Source organism: Pelmatolapia mariae, linkage group LG10_11 (assembly GCF_036321145.2).
Source record: "Pelmatolapia mariae isolate MD_Pm_ZW linkage group LG10_11, Pm_UMD_F_2, whole genome shotgun sequence".
NCBI classification, from domain to species: domain Eukaryota; kingdom Metazoa; phylum Chordata; class Actinopteri; order Cichliformes; family Cichlidae; genus Pelmatolapia; species Pelmatolapia mariae.
In genome coordinates, this window is record NC_086236.1 from 74779599 (window position 1) to 74789431 (window position 9833).

Here is a 9833-nt window from a genome sequence, read left to right on the forward strand (position 1 = left end):
GTGATGAAATCGATGCGTGTGACGATGGCGGCTCACGTTTGAGTTCACGCTCAGAAGACGACCAAGAGCTGACCTGAGAGCGGCTCCGCCTCCTTGATCCCTGACATCAGGATACTCGGACACGTCTGATCGCTCAAACACAACACGTGTTAAAAACACTCGGCGTGGGTCACATGATGTGAGGAGCCTCAGCAGCAGGTTATTTCTGTCCCGCACGCTGTCTGCAGTCCTTCTAGGAAGCTGGCAGCTGGAGCGTCTGGATTTAGACGCTGAGCACATCCACGGCATGACGCTGCAGATCCCTCTGCTGCTCTGCACCCGCATGGGTGACCAATCAGAGCTGAGGAGGCGGGGTTACAGAGCTTCAACTTCCTGTTCCCGAGCCAGAAACAGGCAGTAACATGAAGAGGAGAAACCTGCAGAGACACAGCGGTTAGATTTAAGATGGCGGCTCTAACGAGACCGCTGCCAAAACGTTCTTCTCGGGACGTTTTGGTGATGCTGAGAGAAAACGTTTAAACACACACGATCGATGAAATGTTGGTCAGAATTGTTTGAACTCGGGACTACAGCTGCTGCAGATGTTTCAGTGGGCGGTGCTGTGGGCTGGACTCGGGGAAACGACGCCCACTCGTGTAGCTGCTCGTCGTGTGCTGCTCCGAGCCTTCATCATCATCGTGACCACGACACTGATGATGATGATGATTCTGTGACTGTTGTTCTTGCAGTCTCAGATGCTGGACCTGCACTGTGTCCCTGTGGCCAGCAGGTGGCACTTCTGTCTTTAGCCTGTTGGTTGGTGGGAACTGGAGCTGCAGGTGCTGCTGGTTTCTGCTGGTTTCTGCTGGTTTCTGGATAACTTAAAATGAATTAGATGCTCCTGCAGTTGTTTGATCAACACGACTGTAAAAACCTGATTACACAGTTTGAGTTCTTCTTGTTTTTATGATGAGATGACTTTTTGCCCGTCATCTCTCTGGTTTGTTGGTGTTCTTGCCCTCTGACCTTTGAAAGCAGGGCTTCACCTGTCTGTATAAATAAAGTTGTGATTCCTTATTTGGCAGTGAGCAGACGATTAGTCCTGCAGCGCTCTCTCTGGCCCATGTGCTCCGCCTCAGACTCAACAACAACAAAAACAACTTCAACCGTTTTGGCTGCAAGAGAGGGAGGCGGGGGTAGTGGCGTGTTCTCAGAAACTGAGACTGAAGCGAGCCGGCGTCCAGAGGAGCAGGCCGGCGGATAACAGCTGGCCTCGGCCTTCACTTTGTGTGCAGCGCGACGCTTTAACACAGCTGCTCGCGGCGTGCTCATCAGTGTATTTGTTTTGTGGGTTTTGTGTTTCTTTGGGTCTTCAGTTCACTTCCTGTTTTATTTTGAAGACCAGATTATGTGTTTTTACTTACTTTTTTACTTACTTTACTTACTGTTCTCAGGTGGAAATGCACTGAGCAAGCGTCCAATCACAGTCATCGTCAGCTCAACCTGCGGGTACGTTTCTGTGAGACATCGCTGTAGTTTTACAGAAGTTGCCGTGCTGTGGGTTTAAAATGTTAGCCCCTCCCACCACACAGGAGAGAACCCGATGAGGGCGGAGTCACTGCGGCAGGGTTCATTTAAAGATTTGTCATTGGTCAGAATCTGGAGGTGTTTGAGTCAGTGAGGTCAGAGGTCGCTGAGCATAGAGATGCAGCAGAGCTTCTCCTCCCAGCAGCTGATTCAAGCAGCAGATCTGGCCCATCTCCTCTTCCTGTGACAGGTGATCACACCTGTGAGGCAGGAGACCACGCCCACGTCTGCATGGTGTTTACTTTTCTGTATTATTGTCTTCAGAATAGAAAGCACTGTGAGGCGACTGTTGTTGTGATTTGGTGATATATAAATCAAACAGAATTGGATAGCGACTCAGTTTTATTTCTCTCCGTGTCCTCTGGTCAGATGGCTTCTTTAACCCTTTAAGACCTACCACAGAACCAAGTCCGCCAGAGCTTATCTTTATATTTTTACATGCTGTGGAGCCATTTTTGGGCGCATTTCAAGTTGCTATACATCAATACAACCGTTATAGCCCAAATGTTAGTAATATGTATGCATTAAGTCCATACATTTCAAAAAAGTGCAATAAACTACAAAAAAATTGAAAATTGTTTTTGATTTTTTTTAACATATTTCTAGTTAGAGAAATTTAAGAGGTTTATTCCTCAAAACTGTAAATACAAAAAAGTTGCACAAAATAGTTTCCAACCACAGGAAAATTATTTTGAGTGTCTTCATAGTTTCATTTTTGAGATACACCAATTTTTATATACTGCAGAAAAAAGAAAAAGAAATATTATAATGCAAATTTGCAAAAACATCAGCATATGCATCAAAATAAACTATTTCCAGCAGTGCAGTTTGAGTTCTAAGCATCCCAGAAACTATTCAGAAAAGCATAAAGCCAAACATGACTTTTAAAAACACCAGTATAGGCTTATAAGGCCCTGGAGGTAAAAAAAAAAAACCCTACATTTTCTTCTACGAAAATGACATCACTTCCGGTCTCGGCCAGGTAATGGCGAACATGCGATAGTTCGCACTGACGTCTATTCCAACGTAGGGACGTTTTGCGAACAGCTGATCAGATCAGCAAAGCGTGTTTCTGGAATATTATGTTTTTGTTGCTGCAAGTGCTTTTTATGCAGTTTTTGCAAAGCTTTATGTGGAAGGAAACCGTGACCTGGGACAAGCTGATGGCATAAGATGTAAGTACAACTCCTCCGGTTTCATATGCAAAAAAAATTATTGCGGTAGCTTACGTGGTTCCGGTTCTACAGAGATTTAAAAATAGTTACGCAAAACGGAGCGTGCCCGCTCCGACCGGTTTTAAAGGGTTAAACAGAGGCTAGCTAAAGTACTGGTTTCAGACAGAGCAGGAACTGAGGGGCTGGATAGAGCAGGAGTGTCAAATAAAGAAGCATTATTGTGAACTGTGAGTCATACAAAGCTGCTCTGATAGGTTCTGACAACAAAATGAGCAGTCCACCTTAAAGTCCACCTTAAAAACCTTTCAGAGCAGGTGAGGAACACCCTCTCAGACCCTCCATCTGACACCGTGTGTGTCACTGGGAAAGCTCAACGTGAAGGGTGTGTTCACACACGTATGCATACATACCCGGGGCGTGTTATATAACTTAGAGTCAGAGTGGCGTGAAGTGTCGCCCCATCAGTCATATCAGCTCTGTTTATCAATCCCACAATGCCCCGGGGCTGCTGAGGAGAACCCCTCACTGCTCACTTACATCCACGCTCACACACAAAGCACGTGGTGTGTGTGGCGGCTTCATGTACAGTTATGTAATCCATGTTTTTACTTGTGGCAGAGCACAGGGTTCAGCTTCAGCCAGATGGAAACGCTGACTTCAGTACAAACATGGCGGCACCAGCAGGAGGGCGGGGCCGACGGCGATTTAATGATAGTCATTAAACGTCCACCGTACACAATGACAGAGTTTACTCAGAGGCTTCACCTCAGCGTGACCGCTTCAGTCAGGATCTGTGGGAATGGCAGCTCACTGCAGTTCCTCTGGTGTCCAGCAGAGGCAGCAGTGAGTCAGGCCCCACAGACATCCATGTTCAAATAAACATGTTTACAGTCTGAAGCAGACGCTGCTCCTTCATAACACCTGTGCGGGGGAAGAGGTTTCTACAACTCACCTGTGTGCATTATTAGAGGCGTGGCCTCTTTGACTGACAGGCAGCTGTAGCTGTTAGCCGTCTGGACCCTGTTTGTGCTGCTGGAGCCTCCTCTGACCAATGACACGGCTGCTGTGAGGGTACTGTATTAACAGAGCGCCTGAGAAAGCTGAGCTCCGGTTTTAATGAGTGAAATTCGAGGGTTTTGATTGGATGGTGCTGATTAGCAGGTATCTGTGTGTATGGTGCGATGTCTGTCGCTCAGAGCAAGGAGCGGGCGAGCCGCTAATCTGCTGTAATGAGAGGATTTAATGGGAGTCATGTGACGTGTTTGTTTTCGGTCTGACTGACAGGAAGCAGATATCAGCTGCCGTCTCCATCTGGGCTCTGACCTCACCGCCCCAGAGTGCGAGTGGGGTGGAGGTGGAGTCGGCTGATCTGGGGGCTCAGTGCACGTTGAAACAGAGAGGGGTGTCTATAGACTTTTGGCCGGCCGAGTAAAGCTGAAGTTTGTTTGCTTTCTGCTCGCCTCGCCTTCTCTGTGTTTACAACTGCAGGGGCTCATAAATCCTGTGATATCACTTCCTGCCATGTGCAGCCTCCTCACATTCCTCGTGGAGCGGGGGGGCATCCCCCTCTCTCTGAATGAGGAAACAAACTCGGTGAACCCGAGCTGCTGGCGGCACTCCCACTGCTATCAAAGTTGATCCTCTGGCTCAAAGGCCTGTTTTCTTTTCTGCGGCCTCGCCATTTAGCAACGCCTGTAGTGGGGGCAGGGACAGGGGGGCCGGGGGGGAGGGGGAGCCAATGACCACAGCCAGCAGGAGGGAACCAAACACAACCCACACTGTGAACCAGGAGCTGACTGAGTCCAAACCTGGGATTCAAAAACAAATTCATTGAAATGAATCCTCCAATCAGCACCAAGAAACCACCGCGTTTAACACCGCAGCGCTTCCTGTCAGTAACTTTGCAGTTCACCTAGGGGGCGCTCTGGCATGTTTCTCAAGCTCAACGGCTAAAACAAAGATTATTTTAGCTTGCAGGAAACCAGCCTGGAATAAATCACCAGCCCTGCAGTTCCTCTGGTGCCCAGCAGAGGCAGCAGTGAGTCAGTCCCCACAGACTCCCGTGTTACCGTTAGCATGTTCACGATGTGAAGCAGCCGCTGCTTTGGTCTCTGGGTGTTTTAATGATGTCAGCCGGCTCTGAGGTGGCCCTGCTGATCCTGCACAAACACAGGAGGAGTGCACAGCCAAACCCTCGCTGGCTGCAGCAGAGGAGGGGACCTCTGAAACGGCCTCGCTCAGGTGTTCACGTGCAGACAGGAAGCACTCGGCGCGCCGCTTTATTGCACGGTTCCCATTAACAGTGTGAGGTTCTGCTGTCGGCATGTACACGCCTCCATGTGAAACTTTCACCTGCGAGGACGTGCTTTCATCACAGCTAGCTCTCATTTTCAGTCTGACCTGGTTTTTATAAACATGTTATAAACACGTAATAAACATGTAATACCTGACAGCAGGCTGGGCTACCTGATTCACTCTGAAGGTCCGACCTTTACTCTGAAAATCCAGCGTTACACACAAATCTGACTTCAGCCTGTCTGACCTGACATGTTACAAACAACGCTTGTAACGTGTAACGTGTAACGTGTCTGTGTTTTGAAATCGGACGCGATAAGCGAGGGGCGGAGCTGGCTGTGAAACCTCACTGGTGAGGCCTTGTGATTGACAGGTCTCTCATATGAATGAAGACTTCAGGTGTTTCTGCACTGCCTTCAGTTTCCAGAGCGTCCATGTTTCATCCTGCCAGTCTGTCGTTTGGTGATGTCGTTGTTTGGGCACGTCAGAGTTTGGGGACGTCGTCGTGGTGATGTAGCGGACACGTGACAGTCCCCAGGTGACTGTGACGCACAGGAAGGAGGTGCTTGGATATCTGTGGGAGAACTATGATTGGTCAGCAGTAACCATGGCAGCAGTAAGTATGTAAACATGAAGGCATGTTTACATGGCTAACCATGTAAAGCGCAGTGGTGCTAGCAGGGCCCAACCACTCCAACGTCTAAACCTAACCCTGACCAATCGGATCATCTGACGGGACACAGGTGGCAGAGTGTGCTGCGTCAAAGGGGGTGTCCAAATTCATGGGCTGCATCCTCCTGAGGCCGCATTTGTAGGCCGATTACATCACAGCGACGCGACGAAGGCTGTCCAAATTCGTAGACTCCTCTGAATGCAGCCTCCTTTTCCCCAGATTTAAAGGATGGGTCGGGTGTGTCCTTCGTGGCCCACCATATCCCAGAATTCATAGCGCGGCCCAGCCAATTCCAGTTTCCAACAATGGCGGCCGCTACTAAGTTTTAATATTACTCTTATTAATCTTTCTGGGTCACAAAATAAAGTTTTAACATATTTTCAGGCGAGAAAGTAGCTGTGTAAACTTCAAATATCTGCTCGGTTTATCAAGACATCACATATTTTCAAAAGCGCTCTGACGTTTTCGGAGAAGTCTGTTACCCACCAGCTCGATAGCTAGCTGGGAGCTCGAGGGTCACTGGAGCCGCCGACAACGGCACAACTCCCGGCACATCATTTTCAGATCACCGCGGACTTTCGCTACTCTGGTTAAACATAATATATAAGTCACTTAGACAACCTAAAAATGTTATTGTTTGGCTTTTTTCAGTGTTTTATTTGTTCCTGAGTAAATCGGTTTGGCTGAGATTAAGTTATAGTTTTCACACAGCTGAATAAACGTCAAACAGAAAACCGATTAAACAGAAGTGTGAGACGGTCGAGAGTTTACTCCAGTGTCCTGTTATATTTTAGATAGCAAGGAGCAGACGGCCGAGTTTATTCAACTCCACCAAGACAGCGGTGACGCAGATCTGAAGGCTAGACCGTCCCATTTCACAGCCGTTTACTTCCGGCCTACCCGACCTTCTGAGGACCCGGCCCACGTAGACCGCGAAGCCCGGGTCCTCAGGAGGATGCAGCCCATGAATTTGGACACGACTAAAGTCTTCAAACATCGTTCACGACGCCTCACTGTGAGGTCATCGCTGCTTGGGCTGAACGAAACCTTGAGAGTGTTCTAGAGCATGTATGTTAGAACGTGTATATTACAAGATGGACGCCCGCCGCCGAGCTCAGGTTTGAGTGAGGACAGCGGGATCGTGATAAGTTGAGCGCGTTCATCAGAGGATGGCAGACAGGTGAAGGTGAAGGTGTGTTTCACCTGCTCACCTGAACTGAGAGTGACTTCATCACTGCTCTGCTGATTACACGTTTCAAATAAACTTTATTGGCTCACAGCCTGAAACGGCTCCTTTACAGCTCGCGCTTTATTTAAACACGGTCCAAAGACACGCTCAGAGCCAAAGAATGTGCTGCTGTTTCAGGAAGTGGTGACTGTTTTTACACACACAGGAGGAAACCTCAGCTGAGCGCTCTGATTGGCTGCTGCACCACGTGTCTGCAGTGATAGTAGCTCCTTTTACGGTGGTGAGGCTTGTTGGTGACGGAGCATCAGGTTCAGACCGGCTGCTACTTCTTAGAAACAAACGTACACAGTGTTCCCACACGCGCGCGCACACACAAACACACACACACATTTTTGGGACCTCCACCCTAACAACAGTGATCTGAGTTTCCTGCCATGTTAATAAAGTTTATTGAATGGGGGACAGGAAGACAAATCGGAAACACTCCGGTTGATTTTATACAGGTGCAGAAGCGCGTGCCACCTTCACCTGAAGGGTCCCACACTTCGGTGGACTCGTGAACGCGCACGGGCTAGCAGACAGCGGGGGGGGGGGGGGGTAGCGTGTGCGCGTGCTCCTCTGTGAGTCTCACACGGACTCAGGCCTTTGTTTGTTTTGCCTGCACACGCGCCGTTATGTAACGTCCGCGACGGCGGAGCGGCCCAATGCGCGCGGGGCCGGGGGGGCGGGACGGGAAGACCCCGTTTCGCGGGGCTCCGATGCTCTCGTCCAGAGCTCCGGCACCGGAGCAGCAGGAGCGCGCCTGAGTGGATAAAGAGTGAACCGGAGCCTCGGCGCCGCGCTGTCGGGACCGGCTCTGTGTTTGGGTTCGCCCCGCCCCCCGCCTCTGCGGGCACTTGGTACAGTCCGCAGCGCGTCAGCCATTGTTTACAAATGAACTGAGAGAGCAGCGAGGACACCGAGCACCCACACAGCACCGACCCGCACCAACACAACGAAGGACCGGACGGAGGACAGCCGCCATGCCGTGCCGGAAGCAGGACTACCTGCTGCTGGAGCAGTCGGTGACCGTGGACTCAGCGGAGGTGGACGCACTGGTGACGCGGATCGGAGAGGCGCTGCAGCTGCACGGCTCCGCCCAAACGTCGGTGTCGGTGAGCCGTCTGCACGGCCTCGCCGGCGGCCCCGCGACCAAACCGGCGGCCGGCGGTGCAGGGGCTCCAGCGCAGGCGCGGACCGGCTGCTGCATGCGGCTCCGGAGCCGCCGGGGGCCGCGGGCCGGCGGCAGGCCGAGCCCGTACGGCGTGCCCGGCTCCGGAGACTCGGACTGGGACCGGATCCGCCCCTGGAACCGAAAGCGGCTCGGCGGGCCGGAGGACGACCCGCACCGGCTGCTACAGGAGCTGCTGCTCTCCGGGAACCTGATCAAGGAGGCCGTGAGGCGGTTGCAGCTGTCCGCGGACTGCGGGGACTGAGCCCGGGCACCGGGCACGGACTCACACCTGAGCCGCTCACCGGAAACTCCGCTCGGACTTTTTCCAATTTTTCCGTTTGGTCGCGAGGCCGGCAGCTAGCTCAGCTATGCTAATGATGTTTATGTTTGACTAGGGGAGGGAGGGGGGGTGCTCACCTTGAGGCCAGGTAAAGGTGAGGTTGCGGTGAGGCACACATGTGGCTGCTCTCTGCTTCACGTGGACTCAGAGACAGGAAGTGAGCAGCTGGGTTTGTTTACAGTCTCATGGTGGGGTTTTACCTGCACAGGTAGGGGGCCGGGGCTGCCCCTTGGGCCTGTGTGGGCTCAGGTGCTCTCACCTGTGGGAACTCCTAGCAGGACTTATGTTGTTGTACTTTTTGTTGTGTGAAGAATGCCTCTGCTCCGTACCGGAGTACCTGCCGTTCCTGAGTATTCAGGCTTTTATTGTCTTAATAAACTCACCTGTTTTTTCACACCTGTGCAGAGTGTCTTTGTCAGAGCGCCGGCAGTGCCGCTACTGAATCACACCTGGACGAATACACTGATTGGACAGATCCATCAGACCGATCAGCTGATTGGCACAGGTAGCTTCAGACAGGTGTTACTGATGTGAAATCAGCTGATCTCTCATCAGTAAATAAACCTGGAAACACGTTGACTTTTTTTCTAGGAGGTCTGAAAGCCTTCAGCCCTCGTCTGAGGACCTCCTGCAGGAGGAGACTCCAGCAGGGACACTCTGACCACACCTGCTGGTTTAACCTGCCACATGGGCCAGATGAGTCAATAGACATGTTTGATTCTAACTGCATAAGTCTGATGGTTTAAAGCTCAGTAATGAGCCCACACACACACACACGTCCCCCCTCCTCTTCCTGTGGTCGACGTGGTCTTAGAGGCCACACGCTCATTATCAGCCTTTAAATACACCCCCACCCCCACCCCTGTGTCACAGCAGGGTGACTCCTGCAGAAAAACATGTTTACCTGTGGTGGGCTGTGGGTCCTGCGGGCTGTGGCGCCCCCTGCTGTTCCTGCTCTGTTACTTCATGGAGTCCTCACAGCAGCAGGTCCAACAGACTCATGGAGAAGAAATTCAAGAACGTTACTTTATTTATCACAAATTTTTTGTTTTACAGAAGCCAGGAGGAGAAATCCAACTTTAAATAATAAAAGTAGGATATCAAACAATCTGACAGAAGAAAATGACTCAAAAAGAAAAAAAAAAGGCCAATTAACTGGAATAAAAGATAAAATAAAGATCAGTAATACACAGTAAAATGTTAAAGGCTGAAAAGAATAAATATTAGAAAAAAACAAAACATTATAATAAAATAAAAACTTAATAAAGAATCTTTAAATAAAAAAGCAGAGTGAGAAGTTAATGATCCTCTGAGTAAACTGGGAATGAAAAAGTTGATTCTGGTCATGTGACATAGCGTGTTCATCCTCCTCAGGTGAGTTC

The 9833-nt window shown here is 50.4% G+C and overlaps 2 protein-coding genes across 2 annotated transcripts in view; one reads left to right on the plus strand and one right to left on the minus strand.

The window, feature by feature from the left end:
• The window catches only part of LOC134637217 (mothers against decapentaplegic homolog 4-like), a 38973-nt gene extending 35156 nt beyond the window's left edge, over positions 1-3817 (minus strand). The window contains exon 1 of the mRNA XM_063487583.1: positions 3694-3817. The gene's annotated coding sequence lies outside the window, so the exon portion shown is untranslated. The remainder of the gene's footprint in view (positions 1-3693) is intronic.
• A 3896-nt stretch (positions 3818-7713) lies between these two features.
• Positions 7714-8845, plus strand: gbp (glycogen synthase kinase binding protein). The gene has a single exon (XM_063485638.1). The coding sequence runs from the start codon at positions 7921-7923 to the stop codon at positions 8371-8373; it is 453 nt and encodes a 150-aa protein (XP_063341708.1). The 5' UTR covers positions 7714-7920; the 3' UTR covers positions 8374-8845.
• Positions 8846-9833: the final 988 nt, after the last annotated feature.

Coding starts and splice junctions, on each gene's coding strand:
- gbp (XM_063485638.1), top strand. CDS start 7,921: ATGCCGTGCCGGAAGCAGGACTACCTGCTGCTGGAGCAGTCGGTGACC.